The 27934-nt window shown below is 38.7% G+C and overlaps 2 protein-coding genes across 4 annotated transcripts; one reads left to right on the top strand and one right to left on the bottom strand.

Annotated features, from left to right (window-relative positions):
• The first annotated feature begins 265 nt into the window (after positions 1-265).
• LOC124537874 (spectrin alpha chain) lies at positions 266-24321 on the top strand. 3 transcript variants are annotated; one of them, XM_047114829.1, is made up of 45 exons: positions 266-407; positions 3513-3606; positions 3771-3944; positions 4072-4338; positions 4728-4916; positions 5480-5668; positions 5786-5956; positions 6068-6235; positions 6318-6557; positions 6642-6830; positions 6926-7034; positions 7167-7346; positions 7907-8091; positions 8269-8421; positions 8513-8672; positions 8782-8987; positions 9066-9293; positions 9385-9519; positions 12681-12815; positions 12930-13055; positions 13199-13390; positions 13914-14103; positions 14191-14401; positions 14507-14624; positions 15890-16038; positions 16584-16788; positions 16933-17078; positions 17297-17399; positions 17507-17656; positions 17829-17966; positions 18049-18166; positions 18287-18482; positions 18571-18888; positions 19053-19257; positions 19570-19774; positions 20380-20606; positions 20687-20800; positions 20898-21045; positions 21154-21268; positions 21640-21663; positions 22245-22357; positions 22634-22783; positions 22896-23066; positions 23199-23368; positions 23537-24321. In XM_047114829.1, the coding sequence occupies exons 2-45, from the start codon at positions 3532-3534 to the stop codon at positions 23663-23665; spliced, it is 7284 nt and encodes a 2427-aa protein (XP_046970785.1). In that variant the 5' UTR covers positions 266-407; positions 3513-3531; the 3' UTR covers positions 23666-24321. The 3 variants fall into 3 exon arrangements, with proteins under 3 accessions (XP_046970785.1, XP_046970803.1, XP_046970795.1); XM_047114839.1 differs by lacking the exon at positions 266-407 and adding an exon at positions 775-919; XM_047114847.1 differs by lacking the exon at positions 21640-21663.
• Positions 23909-27465, bottom strand: LOC124537903 (dual specificity protein kinase Ttk). Its single transcript, XM_047114866.1, has 6 exons — positions 26367-27465; positions 26025-26170; positions 25725-25885; positions 25344-25546; positions 25023-25170; positions 23909-24926 (listed from the first exon to the last, which is right to left on the bottom strand). Exons 1-6 carry the CDS (start codon positions 27267-27269, stop codon positions 24730-24732), a joined length of 1758 nt encoding a protein of 585 aa, XP_046970822.1. The 5' UTR covers positions 27270-27465; the 3' UTR covers positions 23909-24729.
• Between the last annotated feature and the right edge of the window lie 469 nt (positions 27466-27934).

The following is a 27934-nucleotide window of genomic DNA, read 5'->3' as shown; positions in this document are numbered from 1 at the left end:
TTACCCTTTATAATTTATTATAAAATATTGAAGGAAATCCATTGCGAGTATACTCAAAAATAAACAGATGGCTGGTTTTGGATTAACGCAACTGAGGCAGGGATTGAAAAGGATTCGCACAGAAACAGTGTAAACTGCTTTATTTTATTTAAAATAAGAGAATAGTTAACTAACGAAAACAAAAATAAATATGCTTTTAATATACCGACACATTATTTTTAGAGCCGTGTGTCAATACCTTAATGCAAAATCGGCAAAGTGACAGTTATTACTTATTTCGTTAATAGCAACATTGGTGTAGGTGGAGTGACGCGACCTGCATGTCGAACGAACGATTTTCTTTAGAAAACCAATTGAAGTGTTAAAAAATATCAATAATCAGTTTATGTGCATCTTTTCAGTAGTTGGTAAGTCTTAAAGTAATATTATATATTTAGGTTATTATGGTTTAGTCTAGTGTAATTTCTATAATGATTTTTTCTTATCTGACACACCCATGTATCGGCGAATTCCATACTTTTTAATCTTTCTCTATTTCTAGAATTTGAACTTTGTGAAAGCTTTGATAACTCCGATTAGAGACTGGGACGCCCAGTATAAAAGGCTATTTCTCCAACGGATATATATTTATAGAGTATACCGTTATCCTTATTAGGTTTATTTTGGAACATTACGTCATTGTATATAATAAGGAAATGTATAGGTGTATATAGTATGGAACGACCGGACCCCGTTCGACGGTGCGTGCAGTCTGTGGTATCTGGAACACCGTAGCGAAAAGCTACAATTACGGTCTATACTTACACAGTATTTTCTTTTTTGTGAGATAGTGTTGTGAATAATAATGACCTTAATATACTGCATTGCTGTCTTTATTATTGATTTCTGAGATTTCTTCATATCATTCCAGCATTAAGAGGTATACAAAAATAATTTAATTAACCTTAATCACAGTAATTGACTAATAGGATGGTTAACAATTATTTAAGCCATTTTGTAAATTTATTTTGTATATATTTTTTTAGAGATGATTTGGGTTATTTATATTTTCAGAGCTATTTTGATTTTCATTTATAAATATTATTTCTTTTTTCATTTTATGTTGAAAAATATGCTAGATTATTTTTATATCTAATGCAGTTTTATTATCTTTATGTTTTCAAGTGTAAGTACATTTACTGAATGTGACCTACATCACACAGTTAACTTACTAAGCACTTGAAATAAAGAATTTTTTTTTATATAAATATTAATTTGAAAAAAATATATTTGAAAGAAAACCAATTTCCCATTACTTTATATAATTTTCTAACCTGTAGGTAAATATTTCTCACTTAATATATTAAAAAAGAAAAAAAAATTAACATTGTACTTGCCACCAATTAAATCTATAATTATCTATTTATGTGAGTTTGCTAATTCTTCTAAACAGTTTGATTTATACTGCTTGATGATATATACATACAAATTTTACACTTCTTTTCCAATAATATGTCATATACATTACTTTTTCCCACTTTACATAACATTCATAAATGGTACTATCATACTGGTTTGATAGTGGTGTTAATTCCTATTATTATAGAGACAAGGGGTAAAACATTTTAATGTCTACAGTTAGTAATATCTTGTTACTTAAAGGAATGGTTTGACCACTTTACTTTCCTTTTCACAATACAACTAGTACCTCTGCTCCTAGAATATTTAAAATTCCACACTTATGTATAAATACATTGATGATTATGATATGAATGTACAGGCAGATTTTTAAATTTTAATTGAATTAATAATAATAGAATAATTAATTATCTAAAATCCAGAAAAAAAAAGAAGTTGCAAGAAATCATAAAGTATTAATGTGTAATCTAGCTATAAATGGACATTGAGGTCAATCCTATAATTGTACTAGTACCAGCTACCTTGTTACCAGTAGTTCTACTTGTATTAGGAACACAAACATTATTTTAATAAAATCCTACGTCAATGGACTGTGTATTATCTGATAATTGTTATCTATAAAGATTAAAGAACTAACATAAATTATTTAAACCATATTGAATGTATATAAGATATGTTAAAATATACTTTTTGAGCTAGTCATATTTTGGATACTATTTTACAATAGTATCATAGTTTTTGTTAGGATAAGGTCATTTTATCACACTAAGCAATGAATTACTGTGATGAGTCACAAGGCCATATGATGTAATCATTCAGTTATGTCAAGCATTGTCTGACCTTAGGCTTTTCACTAATTAACTTATTTACCAGGATAATGATAAACTCAAAATGTATGAGAAATATTTGAAGATAAAATTACTTAAAAGATCAAGATAATATTCAATGGTGATAATTGCTTATTAAAATTAACGTGCCTGATTTATTTGAAGACAAACTTTTTTATTCCAAGTTATGTACAATCCATTAAAGTTACATTAAAACTGTTTAATGGCCATAGTTGGTCATTAAATAATTTATACTAACAAAGTGCAACAAATTTAGTAGTACCAATTTATGTGATGATGTGTTTTCGTTTACTTAAAGTGAAAAAATTAAATAGTTCAGTAAATAAGTTTTTACAAGAATATTTTAATAAGCTAATTCTTTATACATCTTTCTTTGTTCTGATTAATCTATTAATTGTATTAAGTAGTTTTTGGCTAAATTACACCAAAGGTCAATTCCTTTAACTAAAACAAATATTTTATACAACATACTTAAGTAAAAGAACTAATAAAATTTTAATTTAAATAAAGTGAGTTTGATATCAGATTAAAATCAGATCAATTGAAATATTCAATTGATCTGATTTTAATTTGGAATAATTGGCAAGTTAACAGTAGAATATCCAATTAGTGAGTGGTACCTACTTAGACTGACTTGCATATTGACCCATCACTAAGTATATCACACCATATAAGCTGTACTAATCCCGTTAAGTATAGGACTTTTAAAAAATTTGGCAATGCGTTTTGGGATTATAGTTCTCTATTATACAAAAACTTATTTTTTTTTTAAATGTTAGTAAGTATAGCGATTGTGTTGAATGAGTTTTAACTGTATATTATATTTTAGTTTTACTATTAAATAGTTTTGTGAATACATTGCAATGGTTATGAGGCCTTTATATATGTTTCATTGAATTTAAAGGAACCACGCCCACTAGACGCATTACATTCAATCAGTGCGTGTGTTCAGTTAAATGGCTACATGACATGGCGACATAGTCTATCTCTGCCTAGTTGTCGGCGGAGTTGCGTCAAAGTATTGCTCCATTTTTTGAATACGGCACGTTTTTAGTTTCCGCGTTCACGTTTAAATCAATTGCAATTCGTCGAATATCTATCATTATGACGGAATAGTTTTTTTTTTGTTTTGAGTATTTTGTGACGAAATCATTTTATGTATAATGTGTCAGAAAATATTTTTTTTAAATAATGCAATTAAATGATTTCATGAAAATATCATTGTGAATTAATGGATTGACATTTTATAGCTTAATTATTTTTCAGATAACTGAAGGCATCCAGCATGGAGCAGATTCCACCCCCTAAGGAGGTGAAAATCCTTGAAACAGCAGAGGATATTCAAGAGCGTCGTGAGCAGGTTATTTGACAATGCTTGTTAATTTTAAAACATATTACAAATTAATAATGTCAAACTTAAAAGAGTATATTAATGAAATTAAAGTAATTTTTTTTTATTGAATTAAAGTTGCAATCATATTTTCGTTGTCTATATAAAAAACCATTTTCTGAAATTTAAAACAGGTGCTCAATCGTTATGAAGACTTCAAGCAAGAGGCCCGGGCGAAGCGCGAGAAGTTGGAGGACTCCCGTCGGTTCCAGTACTTCAAGCGCGATGCCGACGAGCTTGAATCGTGGATCCAGGAGAAATTGCAAGCTGCCAGTGATGAGAGTTACAAAGACCCAACCAACTTGCAGGTAAAGTTGTATGGTGCTTAAATTATAAGGAAACATTACTAACGTATACTGTATTGGTTAATAAAAAACGACATATGTATATCTATCATCTTTATGAATAAAATTAATTATATTGCTGTTCAATTAGGCCAAGATACAAAAGCATCAGGCATTCGAGGCGGAAGTCGCCGCTCACTCAAACGCCATCGTAGTTCTGGACAACACCGGCAGTGAGATGATATCTGCCGGTCACTTCGAATCCGAGACAATTCGCAAGAGGCTCGACGAGCTGCACCGCCTGTGGGAGCTTCTGCTGTCCCGCCTCGCCGAGAAAGGCATGAAGCTGCAGCAGGCGCTCGTGTTGGTGCAGTTCCTGCGACATTGCGATGAAGTTATGTTCTGGATTCATGACAAGGTAACGTATATACGAAAAGGTTTATATTTATATATATAGGGATGTGTTAGCCACATCATCTAACAGTAATGTATATGCGAAAAGGTTTATACATATATAGGGATGTGTTAGCCACATCATCTAACAGTAATGTATATGCGAAAAGGTTTATACATATATAGAGATGTCTTATCCACATCATCTAATAGTATGTCTTTGAAATTTAATTTCTCATCTTAATTAAGCAATAAACGAATATTTTAATTACTTATTGACTGTCCTTCTCTTAACTTTTAAAAGCTAATATAGTCAAAACTTTACCCAACTATACTGACTTGATTCAACGATAGGCATCAATGCTATCAGAATGTTGTTTGTTGTAATCTATAAAAATGTTTTGTTTTATTTAGGAAACTTTCGTATGTGCGGACGAATTCGGTTCAGATCTGGAGCACGTCGAAGTTCTGCAGCGCAAGTTTGACGAGTTCCAAAAGGACATGGCGGCGCAGGAGTACCGCGTCACTGAGGTCAACCAGCTCGCCGAGCGGCTCGTGCTGGAGGGGCATCCCGAGAGGGAGACCATTGTGAAGAGGAAAGATGTAAGTCTCGACGGACGAATGAGGATACCATCATCCATATTCATATATTATTCATTGTCATTATTTATAAACTTGTTGTTGTCAATCTTAAAGCGAGCTTCATGCTTCATTAAGTAAAAGGGAAAATGGGACTATTCTAGTTTGACTTATTCTCTTAAAACCAAGTAAGATCAAAATCAAAAGAAACTTTATTCAAGTAGGCTTTTACAAGCACTTTTGAATCGTCATTTTACAATTAAGTGAAGCTACCACCGGTTCGGGAAATAGATTCTACCGAGAAGAACCGGCAAGAAACACAGTAGTTACTCTTTTTTAACATTTAAAAATACAAAGTCATGTTAGTTTAATACAACTATTTAAATTAATATATCCTGTGTGGTATCAACAGGTATTAGCTCCACGCTTTTTCATCATCTATAAAATCTTGTATTGAATAATATGCTTTTTCTACCAATGTATTTTTTACAAACGATTTGAATTTACTAATCGGCAAAGGATTCTATAGATGGTATATGAAAATTATTTTATGAATTTTTCTAAAATGTATTTAACAATTATCACAGGAATTAAACGAGGCCTGGCAGCGTCTTCGTCAAATGGCGCTGATGCGTCAGGAGCGCCTGTTCGGCGCGCATGAAATACAGCGCTTCAACCGCGACGCCGACGAGACCATCGCCTGGATCTCGGAGAAGGACGTAGTGCTGGGATCGGACGACTACGGACGAGATCTAGCGACAGTGCAGACTCTGCAGGTTTATATTTTGTATTTTATTACGTTAAGTAATCCGTTCATTTCGATAACATTGTGAATCGAATAATGTTTGTTTTTAACAATAATGAACATTGTAATAACTTGTTATTTTTGTCAGCGCAAACACGAAGGTGTGGAGCGAGACCTGGCTGCATTAGAAGACAAAGTAGCCACCCTCGACGGCGAGGCTGCGCGCCTGGCCGCCATACACGCCGACCACGCCCCCGCCATACACTCCAAGCGCGATGAGATCGCCCAGGCGTGGCAGCGACTCGTACAGAAGGCTCAGGTACTTAATAATCACAACACACAATCTTAGTATTTAATTAGTAAAACTCTAATGGAATTTTATATCTCGGAATGTTCAGCGCTTGAGGTTGTAATGTTATATCTTGTATAGGAACGGCGCACGGAGCTGGAGTCGTCGCACGCCCTGCACCGCTTCCTGGCCGACTACCGCGACCTCGTCTCGTGGATGAGCGACATCCGCGCGCTCATCGCGGCCGACGACCTCGCCAAGGACGTGCCCGGCGCGGAGGCGCTGCTCGAGAGGCACCAGGAGCACAAGGTTACTTCATTTCAAATTTCTTGTATAATGTTATTCTAGAACACACTTGTGACGTCTGTCGCTAACGAGCGCGCGGTTGCAGGGCGAGATGGACGCGCGCGAGGACGTGATGAACGCGTGCGTGAGCAGCGGGCAGGCGCTGGTGGAGGGCGGGCACCGCGGCGCCGGCGACGTGCAGGCGGCGCTGGACACGCTGCACCGCGACCGCGCCGCGCTGCACGCGCTGTGGGAGCAGCGCCGCGTGCTCTACCTGCAGTGCATGGACCTGCAGCTGTTCTACCGCGACACCGAGCAGGCCGACGCCTGGATGCACAAGCAGGAGGTGGGCCGAGTATTTATTATATTTATACGTATTTATTTTTGTACATTTTTCGAAATATTACATTTTCTTTGTGATTTAATTTAGGCATTCCTCGCCAACGAAGATGTCGGTGACTCCCTCGATTCAGTGGAAGCGCTTCTCAAGAAACATGAGGACTTTGAGAAATCGTTGGCAGCGCAGGAAGAGAAGATTAAGGCGCTGGACGAGTTCGCGACTAAACTCATTGAAGGCCAGCACTACGCCGCCGACGACGTGGCCCAACGTAGAGAAATGGTGAGATTTAGTGTTCTGTTGACAAATATACTGAATATTTGTAAAACCTTCATGTTGAACTGCCAAAATAAATAATATGAATACTTTATTAACAGCTTCTGGAACGACGTGCTGCTCTTCTAGAAAAGTCAAACCAGCGTCGGGCACTCCTCGAGGACGCTTACAAATACCAGCAGTTTGAGAGAGACTGTGATGAAACAAAGGGTAAGCCATAGTCGTAATATCTCGCATTGTTGAAATCATTCGTGTATTGAGTCCTACTTTGTTGACTTATGTAGGCAATATAAGAACAGGAGGTCTTAAACAAAGTCTCATTGTAACGTTGTATATTGTCAGGTTGGATCAACGAGAAGCTGAAGTTCGCCACCGACGACTCGTACCTCGACCCCACGAACCTGAACGGCAAGGTGCAGAAGCACCAGAACTTCGAGCAGGAGCTGCAGGCCAACAAGCCGCGCGTGGACGAGATCAACGCGCTCGGCAGCAAGCTGCTCGAGCAGGAACACTTCGCTAAACGTTAGTACAGTCATATCTACCAAATACATGACCATTGGTCATGTCTACTCTACTTTTATCTTTCTGTCTACTCTTACCTACTTTTTATATTTTTTCTTAGGATATTTTTTTTTTTATTTTTTTTATTTTATGGTATAGGTTGGCAGACGAGCATATGGGCCACGTGATGGTAAGTGGTCACCATAACCCATAGACAATGATGCTGTAAGAAATATTAACTATTCCTTACATCGTCAATGTGCCACCAACCTTGGGAACTAAGATGTTATGTCCCTTGTGCCTGTAGTTACACTGGCTCACTCACCCTTCAAACCGGAACACAACAATACTGAGTACTGTTATTTGGCGGTAGAATAACTGATGAGTGGGTGGTACCTACCCAGACGGGCTTGCACAAAGCCCTACCACCAAGAAATAAGGATTAAGTTTTTCATTTATTTATAATTGAGCTAATATAATATTATGTAACTAATACTTGTCATTTGACATGTCACATAATTCTGTAATCAATTCTTTAGTTTGTTTTTAACGTTTAATAATAATAATTTATTGTCGCGCAGCACAAATCGAGGCACGCGTTGATGAGTTGGGTACGATATGGGAGCGGCTCGTGCAGGCGTCCGAGACGAAGGGCAGTAAGCTGCAGGAGGCGGCCGCGCAGCAGCAGTTCAACCGCGCCTCCGAAGACATCGAGCTGTGGCTCTCCGAGGTCGAGGGGCAGCTGCTCAGCGAGGACTACGGAAAGGTGAGTCCCAGTTCAGTACTAAAGCCAGGTATACTGTACTTAGTGTCACTATAGTGAATGTTTCAATACAACTAAACTAATTTTATCGTAATCAAATTATTAAATAATAATAACGGATATAATAGGTAAGTTAAAAATTTATTGGATTTAACCATAGTTAAATATGTTATTCTCCAGGATCTGACTAGCGTGCAGAATCTGCAGAAGAAGCACGCGCTGCTGGAGGCCGACGTGAGCTCGCACGCCGAGCGCATCGAGGCGCTGCGCGCGCAGGCCGAGCAGTTCATCGAGAAGGGACACTTCGACGCCGACAACATTAAGGCCAAGCGGGTACGCGCTCCAGACATTCCACGTGTTGTGTAACAAGACAAGCGTTACACACAACCGGAACATTCATATTACCTTTATATATTCCATCAAGGACGCGCTAGTGGCCCGTTACGCCGCCCTCGACAAGCCGATGGCGGTGCGCAAGCGGCGTCTGCTCGACTCGCTCCAGGCGCAGCAGCTCTTCCGGGACCTCGACGACGAGGCCGCCTGGATCCGCGAAAAGGAACCCATAATCGCATCGACCAACAGAGGTACTGATTTCTATCGAAGCAATTAAAAGTTCATTTTTTAAATGGTTACCGTGATATAGAAGTTACATGTTACGCATTAACGGAAATTAAATATGCGCTTCTTGCCCAGGTCGCGACCTGATCGGAGTGCAGAACCTGATGAAGAAGCACCAGGCCGTGATGGGCGAGATGGCGCAGCACGAGGCGCGCGTGGAGGCCGTGCGCGCGGCGGGCGCGGCGCTGCGCGACGCGGGACACTTCGCCGCCGCCGACATCGCCGCGCGCCTGCACGCGCTGCACCACACCTGGACGCAGCTGCAGGAGAAGGCGCTGCAGGTGCGCGCCCGCCCCACTGTAACGTGATCTGTAATGCTGTCTGTGTACGGAGATCTAACTGTATTCGTTTCCTCGTAGCGGAAGCAAGATCTCGAGGACTCGCTCCAGGCGCAGCAGTACTTCGCCGACGCCAACGAGGCGGAGTCGTGGATGCGCGAGAAGGAGCCGATGGCGAACACGCAGGACTACGGCAAGGACGAGGACTCGTCGGAGGCTCTGCTCAAGAAGCACGAGGCTCTACTCTCTGATCTGGAGGCCTTCGGAAACACCATCAAGGCGCTGCGGGAGCAGGCCAACTCCTGTCGGGTAAGTTACTATTTATAGCATACGGGGTGACTTTCCTCGCGTAACCTTCAAACGCAAGCGGGTCGTAACTAACGGTGTGTGCGGTGCGCAGCAACAGGAGTCGCCGGTGGTGGACGTGTCGGGCAAGGAGTGCGTGGTGGCGCTGTACGACTACGCAGAGAAGTCCCCGCGCGAGGTGTCCATGAAGCGCGGCGACGTGCTCACGCTGCTCAACTCCAACAACAAGGTGAGGCGCCGCCGTAACGTAAAGTCAATGAGTAGTAAATTGATCTTATAAGAAAATATCGATCATTATCTTGAGTGTAAACTCTAAACTATACTTGAATTCCACTTATCTTAAAGATATATTCTAGATACTCGAATTTTTTTATATTATAAAAGTAGTGAAAAACGCGATCGCAACTTATAACGGTATATTCAAACGATATTTTAAGTTTTGCTTTTTATAAGCTTCGGAAACGTATTTATTTTCGATCATAACTGTACGTTTGTAGCAAAGCGTCCATAAATATTTATAAAGCATAACTTCGTTCTAGTCTTTCGGTAAAATCTGCATACACTCCAAGTTGATCGTAGTGTTAAACTTATTTTAATCTTGTCAAATGATTGTTCAATGATTATACAACGATGTATCCGCCTTATCTATGAACTAAAGAAGTTAAATAACTTATATAATTACACATATCATTGTTAACTAGCACTGCTTAATTTCCGCTTATCGTAAAACGGTATCAGTAAATATTTAAGTAGCTGAATGTTTTAAAATATAAATGTTCCTGGTGTTATCAGATATATTATCAAAACATTAATACAGTCTTTACGTTTCACGCGAATAAGTCGTACGTTAAAAGTTCAATTTATTTAGAATCGCGATATTATTTTTCCCATATTTTTTTTTGAATTTTTGTTATCCAAACGTTGTGCAAAAACTAAACGAAAGAAAAATCAAATCGCTATCGGAACGATGTGGTAACTTATGATATCATAATAAAACAAAATTCAGAATTAATATGTTAAAAAAGTTCAATAGGGGAATGAATACGTTGGTGGTTGCCTCGTTTATACGTGTTTATAGATCTAGAATATGTGATATAACTAAAGTTGAAATAATTAGCATGTTTCACTCAAGATAGTTATATAAATATAATACTTTTATTAGTGCGCTCGTTCTCTCGAATTAATCATGTTATAAATTATCTTGTTTTTCAATTTTAATGATAGATTTGATGTATTATTTAAATTTGATTAATTTAATTGAAATTAAAACGCGTGCTATTTAAAATGACGGTTTAATTATGATCTTTTATGCATTGATTAGTTGAGCTATCACAAATAAATAGCGACTTCGAATAAACTTTGGTACGATGATACCATGTATCAACAATTTCCCATGTTTTTAAAATATTTTTTTTGTATATATGTATTAAATGTGGTAAATTATAGTTAATTAGTCTTGCTACACTCAACAATATAACAATGTAGTGCAACTAAATATCGTTATTTACTCATAATTATTGCTAACTAGGTATATTCTTTATTTTCATTTATTACGACTTTCTTAAATAAAATTTCGAACATATACACTGTACAATAATATCGCGACATGCTGTTATTGACTGAGCATAAGTCTAATTTATGTTAAATTGATATTTATTAGCTCTGCTGTCCCAGCATCTCGTAACTAGCGAACGTTATGAGCATTCAAACATACGGAGCGCGCGTAAATGTTTCACGGCGATTGGATATTTTAACAAAATATAGCACTATTGAGTGTTACTGTGTTACGTACTTGATTTACAAATTACATTCTGCTTCAGTTCCGTCGCGAGTCTGCCTCAAACTGGCCGCTATTATATAACATCACACATGGCCTCCGAATAATATTTGAGCAATTCAATATATTAAAAAAAAAAAGTTTTAATATTACAAATACATAAGTAGAAGCGTATTAAAAAGTAACTAATTAAAATTAAATTAACTCTATTTACAAGGAATAACAAAATGCAACGAATATTAAAATTTGACAACGAACGCTTGGAGTATGTAAGCTTCTGAATTAAACATTCGTCTATCGGTGAAACGATCTGTGATAGAATAGTGATATTTATTTAGTGTACAAAATGATAGTATTAAGTTGGCTATGCGTCGCGTTGCTCGAGGATGTATTTATACATAAGAGAAGAAAGGAAAACCATTTAGTTCACGTAAGTAGTCATAAAAATAAATTTAGTTTTAACAGTATTTTTATTTCTAAAAAAATATATAGTTTATAGATTTTCTCTATAAAATTCAAATTGAGAAGTAAATTTCTAAAATATAAAACCTCATTCGTTTGTATTTCTTTTTTTTTCTTCAAAAGTTACAATTGGTCGTTATATCAAATGAGTATATCTAATCTCATGTACTTGGTGGTAGGGCTATGTGCAAACCTGTCCGGGTAGGTACCATCCACTCATCTATATATTCTACGCCAAACAATAATACTTGGTATCGCTGTGTTTCGGTTTGAAGAGTGAGTGAGCCATTGTAGCAGCGGGCACAAATTCAATATTATTTAAATTAGCGGTCACCTTATATCAATGTGAAAATTTGTAATGTAAACTTGTACTGTGTCGAGGATTATTGAATAAATATTACATGCGATCTGTTTTCATACGAGAATCTTACACCTTCATACATTTTACAAATTCAATTACTAAATAAGCATATGACATGTAAGTTCCATTACACATTAAGTTTTTGATCATTTTATACAAGAGTTTTAAGTACCTATCAAACGTTTTACAAAACAATGCGGTTTTCGTGTTAGAATACAAATGAGAGACGAGAATTTGAGACGAGCGCGGTTTGAGCTGCGGTGCTATTCCGCAAGAAGCTAATTCGTATCTTACTTTTGAAACGTTGGTAATCGACTTTTGTACAATATTTCGATGCGTGTATCTTTAATGGTAATATGATAATTGTAATTGCAGTCGATGTTGCATATCAATTTTCTGGTATTCTCGATCGTGTTCTGCGGTGAGTTTAGAGTTCGTTCTCACATAATAGTTTCGTCCAGTTTTGTTGTTTCGAAATATAGCAGATATCCTATATTTCAGCTGTAAAAGTAAATGAGCTATCCCATAAATTTGAAATTTGTAAACTAACGGTGTTTTTAAATAATATCCTGTTTCGTTGTAAGTTTATTAATAGAATCTCTTTTATTTATATTTACCATGCGTAATATTTAAACATAGCGCAGGTACTCGTTAGAAATACTTCACAGAAATTTATGATTTTTTGAAAAGCTGGTAAAGGTAAATTTGAAAAATCATATATCTCGTCGGCATTCAAACAGTAATAAGCATCGAAAAGATTTAGTTCTAATTTAATTTTTCTTGCACTTAGGATTGGTGGAAAGTGGAGGTCAACGATCGCCAGGGCTTCGTCCCGGCGGCCTACGTTAAGAAAATCGACGCCGGACTCTCGTCCTCGCAACAAAACCTCGTCGACTCCAGCTCTATCGCTGCCAGGCAGACTCAGGTTGGATCAATATTTAATAAACATCATATCAATAATGTCAGGCAATAGAGAAACAAATATAGATTACTCGTATAATATAATTGTTAGTAATCTTTATATTACAACGTACTTTAGATCGAGGCGCAGTATGACAATCTGCTGGCTTTGGCCCGCGAGCGTCAGAACAAACTCAACGAGACCGTGAAGGCGTACGTACTCGTGAGGGAGGCGGCCGAGCTCGCGACATGGATCAAGGACAAGGTAAGAAAGACACGTGTACTACACTGTATTATATTGTTTAAATATTTACTTCATTGATATGTCAAATGTTAAATGTCAAAAGAATAATTGTAAATTCAATAAAAATTTGTATATAATCTTAATTAAATTTTTGTCGTTATCAGGAAATGCACGCGCAAGTGCAAGACGTAGGCGAAGACCTGGAGCAGGTGGAGGTTATGCAGAAGAAGTTCGACGACTTCCAGAACGACCTGCGCGCCAACGAGGTGCGCCTCGCCGAGATGAACGAGATCGCCGTGCAGCTCATGACGGTCGGCCAGACCGAGGCCGCGCTCAAGATCAAGACGCAGATGCAGGTACGACTCGCGATATACATACGTACGTATAACTACGACACAACTTAGATGTCGCATCGGCAAAATTCGTTAAACCGATCACATCCGAATTGAGTACGCTATCCCAAATTATCAATATTTATTTCTCATGCGAATATGATCTTTGCACAAACGTAATAACTTGTAATATCATATGACCTGATTTATTCGTCAATTTGACGTGTGGATTTACATGTACTTGCTTACTCTGACGCGTGAATCTATAGCCACGAATAGCGTCGAATGGCGCGATAGGGAGCTATTTCTATTGGTTGTGTAAATCGTCGGTAATCGGTTTTAATTTCATTCCATTGCATTTTCCGATGCTACATCTAATTTGTGTCCTACTATACGTACGTATATATACGAACATGCTGAGTTTGTTTGACGTTTAATAATTTCACATTATTGTAACTTTAACGTAATAATAGCATGAGTCATGGAAAAATAATATCATATATCAAGGCTTCGCTGGTGATTAATATATATCGCGACTCGGCCGCAGGAGCTGAACTCGAAGTGGACGTCGCTGCAGCAGCTGACGGCCGAGCGCGCCGCGCAGCTGGGCTCGGCGCACGAGGTGCAGCGCTTCCACCGGGACGTGGACGAGACCAAGGACTGGATCGCGGAGAAGGAGCAGGCGCTCGCCACCGACGACCTCGGCCGCGACCTGCGCTCCGTGCAGACGCTGCAGCGTTAGTGCCCCACCTGCCCCTGTCCCCATTTGCCACTTTATAACTTGTCATCGTACTAATGTTGATAACGACTGTCGCGTCGCACAGGCAAGCACGAGGGCCTGGAACGTGACCTGGCGGCTCTGGGAGACAAGATCCGGCAGCTGGACGACACCGCCAACCGGCTGATGGCCACGCACGGCGACTCGGCCGACGCCACGTACAGCAAGCAGCGCGAGATCAACGAGGCGTGGCACCAGCTGCAGGCGCGGGCCAACGCGCGCAAGGAGAAGCTGCTCGACTCCTACGACCTGCAGAGGTGCGCTGCCGCTCCTGTACTATATCTGATAAACCTATCTTACGAAAATATATTTTATAACACTAAATTATATATGGATAATTGCTAAATCATTTCTTGTTACAGATTCTTGTCTGACTATCGCGACCTGATGGCTTGGATTAACTCCATGATGGCGCTCGTGAGCTCGGAGGAACTCGCCAACGACGTCACCGGCGCCGAGGCTCTCCTTGAAAGACACCAGGTTCGTGTGAACTAAAGTTTTAAAACTACCACAGTGGTAATTTTTTTTAAAGCAACTGACTTAATTAGCTGAAACTAGTGTTTTGTACTTAGTTTGAGAAAGGTAAAAAACTACTTTAATCTACTGATTACAAAGCTAGTGGTATGAAACAGTCAAATTTTCATTGAATTATTTCATCATTATTCTCATTATTTCTAAATCAATTACAATAATAGTAAAGAGATAGATCAGATTTTTCATATGTTGGTGTGAACTGTTTTTATATTATGGTTAAGAGGAGTTGTGTTTCTAGACCCAGCGATTGGAGATAGACGCGCGTTACGGCATACTGCCGCAGGTCAGATTGCACGCATGTGTGCCCACGACACTTCTGTGCGGTGTTCACTGGGAGCTCACTTGGAGTCACGCTAACGTTAAACACTTGACAACTAACACATGTACACTTTGATATAGGGTCTTGTCGAACCATTTAAAGCCGGAGTTTTTATGTCATGTAGCAGTGGTATAAACATAATCTGCGTCATGATATTATAATTCTTGTCTCATACAAAGCTATATAAAATGGTTTTAAAGCTCTTATCGTCCAAATATTAAGCTTTATATTTACGATTTCAAATGAGGTCTTAAATCAAGAAATTATGTTATAGTAAGTGGGAAAGTGAAATCCTTGTATGAGCTTATTAAGTATTCGATTACGTTGTTCTTTGTTTATTGTTGGTGTGACACAAGTTTCGTACTATATTATATATGTAGTCGTATCTACAATTCGCGCTTATTTTCTGAAGTTTCTCCTTCTAACACCTACAGATAATAATACTAAGAGTTAGCAGATTAAAGTCCAACTTGGACAATAATATCGAAAATAATAATTGATCTTCCACTAATTTAAACAATGTTTAGTCAATTTAAATTTTACTAAATCACAAATAGTTAATGATAATAAACTGTTGTATTTTTTTAATGCTACTTTATTATTTAAGTCTGTCGTACTGTGTTGTATCTTTGCTTCGAACGGTAAAATGTTTAGTTTTCAAAAGCGTTGTGTTGTTTTATTTTCTCTGGTAATTGAGTTTACGTAACAAAAATAACAAAAGAAAGTTTCTCTATTGTTTTTCTCTTATATTAATTTTGGTGTAAACTGGTAATGTTGTCTGTCTTCAAATTATTTCTATCTTTAAACGTTATCCTTATTTAAAACATAATATATAAATATTTTTTACTCTCTAATGTACCGTAAATTGAATGCGTGTAAAACCTGATAATAGGAGCACCGCACCGAGATGGACGCACGCGCCGGCACGTTCCAGGCCTTGGAACTGTTCGGACAGCAGCTGCTGCAGGGCGGCCACTACGCCAGCGTCGACATCCAGGACAAGCTCAACGCCATGGCCGACGCGCGACAGGACCTCGAGAGGTCAGCTCACTCACACACGATCAATCCAAACACTTGGCATGAGTACAATATTTAACAACAACAACAACAAACAACAACAACAGCCTGTAAATTCCCACTGCTGGGCTAAAGGCCTCCTCTCCCTTTGAGGAGAAGGTTTGGAACATATTCCACCACGCTGTTCCAATGCGGGTTGGTGGAATACACATGTGGCAGAATTTCTATGAAATTTGTCACATGCAGGTTTCCTCACGATGTTTTCCTTCACCGCCGAGCACGAGATGAATTATAATGGCAAATTAAGCACATGAAACAGCGGTGCTTGCCTGGTTTTGAACCCGCAATCATCGTTTAAGATGCACGCGTTCTAACCACTGGGCCATCTCGACTCTCTTTGACAAACTAGCCCGCATTTTGACCGTTTTACTGGGCATACTATATATATATATATATATATATATATATATATATATATATATATATATATGTATATATATATATATATATATATATATATATATATATATGTATATAGAAAAATGAATGTGGCATTGTATGTAACACAGAGCATGGGTGGCGCGTCGCATGAAGCTGGACCAGAACCTGGAGCTGCAGCTGTTCTACCGCGACTGCGAGCAGGCGGAGGCGTGGATGGGCGCGCGCGAGGCGTTCCTGGCGCCGCCGCCCGCCGCCGACGCGCCCGACGCCGCCGACAACGTCGAGCAACTCATCAAGAAGCACGAGGACTTCGACAAGGCCATCAACGCGCACGTAAGGCGACCCCACCCGTACCGACACAATTACACGCATTTACTCAGAACATGTTACCCGGACGAGCCGACACATACTGACATGCGTCAGAACATGTTACCTGGACGAAGAGGAACAATCACCGAATTTTTATTTTACTTCCAGGAGGAAAAGATCGCTCAACTCCAAACCCTCGCCGATCAACTGATCGCTTCTGATCACTATGCGGCGGACCCTATCGACAAGAAGCGTAAGCAAGTTCTGGACCGCTGGCGTCACCTGAAAGAGGCGCTCATCGAGAAACGATCCAGGTACTGTAATCCAATAAATGTTTTAAACATGGTTTTTTTGTATTGATACACAGCATAAAGAAAAACCTTAACTTAATTATTCTGTCTGATTCGCTTATTTAGCGATCTAAGGTACATAACTAGTTTTCAAAAGCTGTAGAAACTTAAGAATAACTTGAACTGTTTGATTTTCTTGAAGATGAAATAAATACTAAAATAACAACTCTTTGATTCTTCAGGTTGGGTGATGAACAAACTCTGCAACAATTTTCGCGTGATGCCGATGAAATGGAGAACTGGATCGCAGAAAAATTGCAGCTCGCTACCGAAGAAAGTTACAAGGTGATAAAATGATGAATTACTTAATATAACGCTTGTAAGAGCTGAAATATAAACGTAACGGAGATATTGGTCTTAACTACTTAATAATGTGTTGTCTCATATGCTAGGACCCAGCAAACATCCAGTCCAAACATCAAAAGCACCAGGCATTCGAGGCCGAGCTGGCTGCTAACGCAGAGCGCATCCAGTCTGTGCTGGCGATGGGAGGAAACCTCGTGCAGCGCGGACAGTGCAGCGGCAGCGAAGACGCGGTGCAGGTAATGTACCAATTGTGATGCAATTAAAACTAACACACGATAACATGTATTTGTAAAAAAACCAACAATATTTTTAATTTCGATTTATTTGTGTTGGACTAAATTAGATAGTTTTATTGATTTTAATTCGAAATATTCCTATCACAATTGCAATATTATTTCATGTTCGCAGGCTCGCCTGGCGTCGATCGCAGATCAATGGGAGTTCCTGACTCAGAAAACTACAGAGAAATCGCTCAAGTTAAAGGAGGCCAACAAACAGCGCACTTACATCGCCGCCGTGAAGGACCTCGATTTCTGGCTCGGAGAGGTGAAGAAAATATATACAACAATTAAAAAAGGCATGCTCGTAGAATAGATCGATAGAAACTTTAACTCATTTTTGTTAATAGGTTGAAAGTCTACTGACCTCTGAAGATTCTGGCAAGGATTTGGCATCTGTGCAAAACCTTATGAAGAAACACCAACTAGTTGAAGCCGACATCCAAGCTCACGAGGACCGCATCAATGGTATGTTTTACACTCTACACGTAAATTACATGCAAAATTTTAATGTAATTTATTGTTAAGTTTGTTTAGTTTAAGTAGCGTGTGCATACATTGTTGTCATTGTGTTCTCGATGTCCGCAGACATGAACGCGCAGGCGGACGCGCTGGTGTCGTCGGGGCAGTTCGACAGCGCGGGCATCGGCTCGCGGCGCGCCGCCATCAACGAGCGCTTCGAGCGCGTGCGCGCGCTGGCCGCGCACCGCCGCGCGCGCCTGCACGAGGCCAACACGCTGCACCAGTTCTTCCGCGACATCGCCGACGAGGAGTCCTGGATCAAGTGAGCGCGCCGCACATGCCTACGATTGACTCATTTGGTGTCGTCAATATTCTGACATTCATTCATTAATTTGCTTTTTTTGTTAAAGGGAGAAGAAGCTTCTCGTTGCGTCGGATGACTACGGTCGCGACTTGACCGGTGTGCAGAACCTGCTCAAGAAGCACAAGCGCCTCGAGGCCGAGCTCGCGAGCCACGAACCCGCGGTCCAGGCGGTGCAGGAGGCCGGCGAGAAGTTGAAGGACGTGAGCAACGTGGGCGTCGCTGAGATCGAGCAGCGCCTGCGTGCGCTCGCGCAGGCCTGGGATGCCTTGCAGGCGCTGGCGGCCGAGCGAGGAGCCAAACTACAGCAGTCACTGGCATACCAGCAGTTCCTGGCTAAACTCGACGAAGAGGAGGCCTGGATCAGGTGATGACTCTTTACAAATATAAATATTTTTTTTACTCTTTACAAATATAGATATTTATTCTTGTGATACATAATTCGATATCAATAAAATTTTGAAGTATTATTTTTTTATTTAACTAACAAAATCTATGTATCTATTAACTGTGGAGTATTGTTCGGTGCAGCGAAAAGCAGCAGCTGGTAGTAGTGAGCGAGTGCGGCGACAGCATGGCGGCGGTGCAGGGCCTGCTGAAGAAGCACGAGGCGCTGGAGGCGGAGCTGGCGTCGCGCGGGGAGCGCGTGCGCGAGCTCACGGCCGAGGGGGAGCGCCTGCTGGCCGCCGGGAACCTGCACTCCGAGGCCCTGGCGCACCGCCTGGACCAGCTGCAGGTACGTCTGGAACCATATTTATTATGTCATACAGTACTGGTGTAAAGGTTGCCTGGAAGAGATCGCTGCTTAGCGATAAGGCCGCCTGTTGCACCTCATGCAACTTTTATGTAACTAAAATGTTATTTTTAGTTGTAAGATTGGGTGCAATAAAGAATAAATAAATAAATAAATACTGACACAAAATATTTGAGTACTTTTTATTTTAAGAATATTTATAACTATAATTTTAGGTTATACATTATTACCTTACAGCCCGGTCACTATGTAATTTATGTCAGTTTACAACTTATATCAATTTCTATATTTCAGTCTAAACTGGAGAAGTTGACGTCTCTTGCGGCCCGTCGCAAGGCTGCGCTCGTGGACAACTCTGCGTACCTACAGCTGCTGTGGAAGGCGGACGTCGTAGAGTCCTGGATAGCTGACAAGGAGACTCACGTCCGATCCGACGAGTTCGGACGTGATTTATCCACTGTGCAAACTCTACTCACCAAGCAGGATACCTTCGACGCAGGTTTGTTAAAACTTATGATACAAGACGAAGTTACTGTTAAGATTATCTCTACTTGCTGGATATCGAGCAAATAAATAAGATTTTATTATTCTACCTCATCATTCTCCTGCCCTTATCCCAATTTTATTTGGGGTCGGCACAGCATGTCTTCTCCTTCCATACTTCTCTGTCAGACGTCATCTCACAAGTAACATTCTTTTTAGCCATATCGTCTTTCACACAATCCATCCATCGTTTCTTTGGTCGTCCTCTACCTCTATATCCATCCACATCCATGCTCAAGGCCTTCCTCACAATGTGTTCCTCATTCCTCCGCATTACATGCCCATACCATGATAGCCGCCTTCCACATAACTTCTCGATTATTATTCTACCTAAAACATACAAAATCAGAACCCATATATGTCATTTTTTTTTGTTATTATAATCATAGGTTAAACAATTCATCATAAAATTGAATCAATGTCATAATGGTATTCCATATTCGTACAACTTTTTAAACTATTATAATACTTTAAATAGTCTTTATTTTCCTGTTATTGGTTCAGTAAATGAGCATTTAGTATAAAGTATCAAAATATTACCAAAACTTATTACACCGCCAGGTCTTGCCGCTTTCGAGCATGAGGGTATCCAGAATATAACAGCCCTGAAAGAGCAGCTGGTAGCCGCCGGCCACGAACAGAGTGCGGCTATATCGCGGCGACACGGTGACGTCATCGCGCGCTGGCAGCGCCTGCTCGCCGACTCGGCCGCGCGCAAGCAGCGCCTGCTGCAGCTGCAGGACCAGTTCCGACAGATCGAGGAACTGTATCTCACGTTTGCCAAAAAGGTACGCATACTCTATTCATATCTAATCTCTGAACTAAAACTCTGTAAATGTCAGCTAAATAATATTTTGTTTATATCTAGGCATCAGCATTCAACTCTTGGTTTGAAAACGCAGAGGAAGATCTCACTGATCCCGTTCGTTGCAATTCTATTGAAGAAATACGGGCACTGCGCGATGCGCATGCGCAATTCCAGGTAAGAAAAAGTTTAGATTGGCGTATATTATTTATAACTATATATTGGGTATATCGTATGACACTAAAAATGCTAAATTTTCTTTATACCTGAATAGGCGTCGCTGTCTTCAGCACAAAGTGACTTTGAAGCGCTGGCAGAACTAGACGCGCAAATTAAGTCGTTCAACGTAGGCGCGAACCCTTACACCTGGTTCACAATGGAGGCGCTCGAGGAGACTTGGCGTAACCTGCGCAAGATTATAGGTAATAAACTAAACCGTGATTGTATATAATACAATTATTAATAAAGACTGCTACAATTAATTGGACGCAAAAAAAATACATACTTAACATGCATGTTATCGTTATCAGCGGAACGCGATGTGGAGCTCACGAAGGAGGCTCAACGTCAAGAGGAGAACGACAAACTGCGCAAAGAGTTCGCTAAACACGCCAACGCATTCCACCAATGGCTGACTGAGACTCGGTACGTATTCGAATAATAATTATTAGAAATTACGAAAATTGGAAACAGTTATCAATCTTGATGGGTTTTAAAGTTAAATCACGTTTATTTGTATCTATATGAAGTTGGTTGGCATTATGTTATAATAGATATTTTATAATGAATAATCTTAAGCCTTAAATTAGCTTCAACTTTACGAAGATAAATGATGAACAATAAGTATGTTAGTGTTCACTTAAGTTGCCTGTCACTATTTATTTTTTGCTTTGTACTGTGTCAGATGTAAGGAATCTTGATGTCTGACATAACAAAGGAGTTATTATTGTTTTAATTTATGATATTTTAGTATTGTTTATGTATTCCAAAATGTACAATGTGAGATTGGTGTGCAGGTACCGGCTGCTAGGCTGGGACGGGTAACGTATCTGAATGATGCGTGTTACACTAAAATGTCAATTTGCTTTACTCGTTTGGCCAAATCGAAATTGTTTATATCAAGTTTCACATCATGATATGTATATGTTTAAATTATACATTCCTTTTATTATAAATACTTCTTTTAATAATGCTACGAAAACTTTTTGGCCAAACTATTTCTTTCTGTACGCATTTCGTACATCGGTGTTTTTTAGCAATATATAATAATTGGCTTGTAATAAAAATAAAATACTTCGACGATTCTGTAAATATTAAAAATTTAACATTTAAGTTTTTCCGATTTCATCTTCTTCTAAACTAATTTGGAACAAAATTTGACAAGGTTTTACCTATATTTTTTTTAATACGAGGATTTGTTGTTTGTATTAAGTGTTATTTTGTTTTCGTTTTGGTTTTATTTATGTTGTAAATTAATAATTTCTTACTAATATGTACTTCGGATCATTTTGTATAAGACACATTTTCATACATCATCATTTATCCCATCCAATTCTTGTGATGTTAATATGCACAGTATAAAAATATTTATTTTTTAATATATATCTTTGTACACATCCAGAACATCTATGATGGAGGGTACTGGCTCGCTCGAGGCACAACTGGCAGCCTTGCGTCAACGCGCAACAGAAGTGCGTGCCCGACGTAGCGACTTGCGTCGTCTGGAGGAACTCGGTAATTATACTGCAAAGAGTTTTACTAGTCTTATTGCGCCATATAAATTGTAAATTCGAATGAAACCCATGTCTGAAGGTTTCACGGCTAAACAACGGAAAAGTATGTATTTGATTATTTGCTATAATGCCGAAGAAGGACATAGACTACTATTTGTCTAACATCGCCTTATAACCCCTATAACGCGAGTAACAAATTATACTGAAAATATTTAAAAAAAAAATTGAATATTATAGTTTTAATTAAAACTAATAGCAACAAATATGTGTTGTTTAGGAGCGGCGCTCGAAGAACATCTCATTTTGGACAACCGTTACACGGAGCACAGCACCGTGGGTCTGGCGCAACAGTGGGATCAGCTCGACCAACTGTCCATGCGTATGCAGCACAACCTTGAGCAACAGATTCAGGCCAGGAACCACTCTGGTAAGTGAGCTTCGATACTTATATTCTGGCTTATGTATCTTTTATTATACTTCGAAAAGCATCGAAGTAAATGTCTTAAGTGCAAGTAAGTGTAAACAATTTATTTTCACAGGCGTGAGCGAGGACGCTCTCAAAGAGTTCTCGATGATGTTCAAGCACTTCGACAAGGACCGCTCCGGTCGCCTCAACCACCACGAGTTCAAGTCGTGCCTGCGCGCGCTCGGGTACGACCTGCCCATGGTCGAGGAAGGCCAGCCTGACCCAGAGTTTGAGGCTATACTCAGTGAGTAAACTTGTTGATAATGGGAAATAGTATAATAATCAAGTGAGATTTATATGATGATGTTTTAGAAAAAATATATTTTTTTGTTACAAATGAAAAAGATATGACAATGAAATAAATTTATCTGAACAGATGTTGTGGATCCCAATCGCGACGGGCAAGTCTCTCTGCAAGAGTACATGGCATTCATGATCAGCAAGGAGACTGAGAACGTGCAGTCCTCCGAAGAGATTGAGAACGCATTCCGCGCCATCACTGCACACCAGGATCGCGCATACGTCACCAAGGACGAATTATATGCTGTACGTATTTGGGTATATTGTACTAATAACAATTTTCCATGTAAATAGCGGCTTATATAAATATTAAATAGATTATATAATATTTAGTTGTATTATAAAGTTTCAGGCTTATTGGTACTAGAAATGCAAAATACGAATTTTTGATTATGACATTAATTTTATCGACAGAACCTTACAAAGGAGATGGCAGACTACTGCGTGGCGCGTATGAAGCCCTACGTGGACTCGAAGACCGAGCGCCCCATCCCCAACGCACTCGATTACATCGACTTCACGCGCACGCTCTTCCAGAACTAAGAAAGCGCTGTTTTTCCCTTCCGCGCAGTTGTGCCTATCATCATAATTATAACTTATTAAAAAGCAAAAAACTATGTTTTTAATTTATCGATTCCTTATCTTTGAAACTGCGCGGTTGGGTACCGCGTTTGTGACAAGCTTGCACATTGTATTTGCTATTTAAAATTCCAAAAGTCAGACTGATGTTTTGAAACATTTCTTATGTGGTGAATTTATTAGAATCTGTTGGCTGTTGCGCTTTTGTTAGTTTGATGAACACGCGAGGCTTTCATAATAAAGCTTACATCGCCCGTTTATATAAATATCCTAACTGTATGTCTACACGACTGTGTAGTAGAACAGTGCTACCACCTGGTATTGAGCTACGGTATGGGTATGAATTCCTTTCCTCTGAATAGCAGAGGGATACGAAGCTCCCTTGACGGTTTTCTAATAAAAACTCACATATTTTTAGTGATTTTCTAGCATTTATTATTAATCAATGGTTATAACTGCATTTCATTACATAGTTATGCAAGCTAAGTATATTATTGTAACTTTAAATTTCATTATTTACTGTACGTTTTGTCAAGGTACACATAACACTAAGACATTTTATTTATTTTTTGTATTCACATAAAAATTCTAATAAATATATTTAATCCCCACAAAATAAATACAAGTTTCTTATTTTAACTATGTACATAAACACTACCTTATTTGCAGTTAGTTACTAGAACTTGTTAATATTCTAACTGGTGTACAAGTCTTATTATTACTTTGAGTCAATACCTATTGCTCATATAATTATAATTTATTGAATACAACTACATGACTATAAATTTTTATAACTAGAAAAATGTAATTAAAGACCATTTAAGATATCAGAGAAATGCTACGCGATACAGACATCAGTAAATGTTCTTTATCATATATTTACAAAAAAATATACAGTTACACCTTCGCTAGTACCATGCTAGCTTCTAACATCTATGTACATCATTGATTTATTTTAAAACAAACCACAACATGTCAGTTCTTTTAAAGTTCCAAGCTTTTTTGACACAATTATTCTTCGGTGAAGTTTATAATTGTGCCTGCTGCAAGAGTCGAAACTCATCAGGGGACACATATTGCTTCAGTTTATCTACTAATGATTGTGGCAGAGGGGCTCGCGGCGGCTGTAAGTGCTTTACGGCGAGCAGCTCACGCACCGACGGCCTCGAACGAGCGTTGTATGTGAGACACCATTTTAACGTCGTGACAAGGGATGAAGGCAGATCTGGAAACCATAAAAATAAATATTTGGTTATTTTGTCTTGCTCGAAAAAAATAGGTTATTTACAGCAATTTACACAAAAGTTATATTGATACTAACGATCAGCAGTAGGATAGTCAATCCGGTGGTTGGGATCAAGGATGGCAGCCAATTTGGCTAAGTTAGGGATATGACCAAATGGTGTCCGCCCATAGACCATGCTGTATAAGATGCAACCCAATGACCACACATCAGAGCGGAAAGAAATCTGAAAATGAACAAAATAACAGATTATTGTACTTCAAATATTTTGTTTTGAATTTCAATATTTGATAAGAGTTGATAAATTTCCAAGTAATAGCATACTAGCATGGTACTATTATACAATAAGGTAAGCATTTGTATGCAATGATTCTATTTAAAATACAAATCAAAACATACTTTGATATTTGCGCTGCCGCCGTAACCACCAGCGCCACCCATTAGGGCCTCGGGGCTTATATAGGAGTAGGTGCCTGCAGCCTGCGCGCGCACCACACTTGTAGCGTCACCGCTAATGGCCGACGCTATACCGAAGTCTATCAGCTTCAGCCGCCCACAGACTAACAGGAAGTTTGCAGGTTTGAGATCTGCATGGATTACTCCTGAAGATAAAATATTATTGAGACATATGATACATCATTTGAAGTATTTTTTATGAAGCAATAAAGTTATGCTTAACATCAGTAATCAATCAACCAAATAGTAAACAATACAATTTAATTACATTGAATTACCAGACTATTATACATCGTAACAGAAATGTAATAAATTAGATCATACCATGCTCATGTATGTAATGAACAGCGTGTAGCATCTCTTCCCAGTAATATAGCACAAGCGCGGGAGGCAGGCCAGCCCCGCGCGCGCGTAGAAACGACGACAGGTCTGTCTCGCCTACTTCTAGCACCATGCGTAGGAATTGATTCTGACGATCATATTCACTGTAATTTTTTAATATTAAACTGATTTATTATTAAAGTTACAATATAGAGTGATGTACAATAGGAAAATTTACATAATTATAAAAAATGTTCCTTTATAATAGTTATTATTCTACAATAATGAAAAGTTTACACTTACTAGTCATATAGACGAATAACTCGATCAGAATTTTGTAGTTCTCGTAGCAGCCTCACTTCATTGATGTAGCCCTGAGCCAGGTCCTGGTCTGTGGCCAAGTACACACACTTCACTGCAAACTCGGACGATGTTCCTACTTCTAATACCTAAAGCAACAACTGTATTTAATTTATCATTATAAAGAAAGATACAAATTTTACATTCAAGATCACTTTTTTTACAAATCCATACTGACATTAAATTAATTGAATATCAATATGTTTGTCTTTATTCCTTTAGGATAGACTACACACATGTTATTCCAAATCTTTTAAAAAGCTAAGCAATTGTAGATAAATTTACCTTATATACTTCACTAGATCCCCCAGTACCCAGTTTCTTAATAAACATATATTTTTTATCTTTAATGGAAGTTGTTTTAAACAATATCTTTGAGTTGTTCCCCACTATGCCCTGTGGGTAAGATGGTGTTGCTGCATAAGAAGCTGGCATTGGTTTTCTATTAACTGGTGTTTCAGGAACTGGCACAAGTATTGGAGCTGATGCGGGTTCTCGGGGTGGTGGTAATTGTTCATCCTTCTGCTGATTATGTCTAAACAATTCACATCGCACTTTATCTCTGTTCTGAATAACTGTCTGCTGAGGTGTTTTCTTGTGACTGTGTTTGGAAGAACCAGGCGTGAATTTTCTGATTCCAGATTTAATTTTAGGTGTCGCTGTTTTCGTTTTCTGACTACTATTTGGCACTTTAATATCTGGAGTTTTTTTATGAGCTGAATTTAGTTTACCTTGTGCCTGAGGCACCTTAATATTACTGTCGTGTTGCGTGAGAACATTCCGTTTTTTTGATTCGGAATTTGGATAAACTGAAGACGGTTTAGCCAATTTCTGACCGCTAGGTAAAATACTGTCCTTAGAATAATAATGGTTTAAGTGCTTAAAATCTTCAGCATTCTCTTTGTTATGATTATTAGCAAAATTTTTCTTCTCGGAAGCATTACTCTGAAAATCGTTTGGAATTTTGTACTGTGGAGTTGACGACATGTTTGTTTTATTTTTAGGAGGTGTTTTCATTGAAACTTCGTTCGAGGATACATCACTCTCGTCTGTTGTAAAACTAGAGTCAGGACTATCCGAATTTTGTTGTAACGGCATCAAATTAGCGAGTAACGCCGACATGGGCATCGGCGCAAATTTGATGCTATTTGATGTGGATTCAGAATTACCGTTCATGGTTTTTAACATAACTTAACACATTTAGACAAAATAATCCATAGGTTTACACTTTACAATACCATATAACTCTCTTGTAGTTCTTTTATTTTGAACACTAGATAGGCATATATTTTCCGTTAAAACTTTAAATACAATTATTTTGACATTCACTTTTTTTTAATAGGCAAATGTCTAAACTGTACAGCCAAGATCATTAAAGTTGTCATTAAAAAAATAACTACTAATTAAATAGTCCCATCTTATTGTAGTACGTAGCTAAATCGATGCTTTTTATTTTTATAGTTAAAAAATATATTTAATAGCTATATTCTTTTTTACATTACAAATTTTTATTTAACTTGTAGTATTTGTTTATATATAGCCAATGCTAACAAAATTTACTTGGCGAAGGCGTTTTGTAAAGGCCCGTCTGGGTAGATCCCAACCACCCTTCATATATTCTACTCTAAATTAGTCATACTTAATTACTTAGTATTGTTTGGTTTCTATTTGAAGGGAGAGTGAGCCAGCCTAACTACATGCACAAGGGATATAACATCGAGGCTCCCAAGGTTAGTGGGCTATTGGTAATGTTAGGAATGTTTAGTATTTCTTTCATTGCAAAAGTCGATGTGCAGCGTTGACCACATACCATTAAGTTGCTCCACTTGTCCGCCGGCCTGCCCATGTCATAA

Source organism: Vanessa cardui, chromosome 2 (genome assembly GCF_905220365.1).
Source record: "Vanessa cardui chromosome 2, ilVanCard2.1, whole genome shotgun sequence".
Lineage (NCBI taxonomy): Eukaryota > Metazoa > Arthropoda > Insecta > Lepidoptera > Nymphalidae > Vanessa > Vanessa cardui.
Note: the sequence above shows the minus strand (reverse complement) of the source record. Positions and strands in the feature narration are given on the sequence as shown.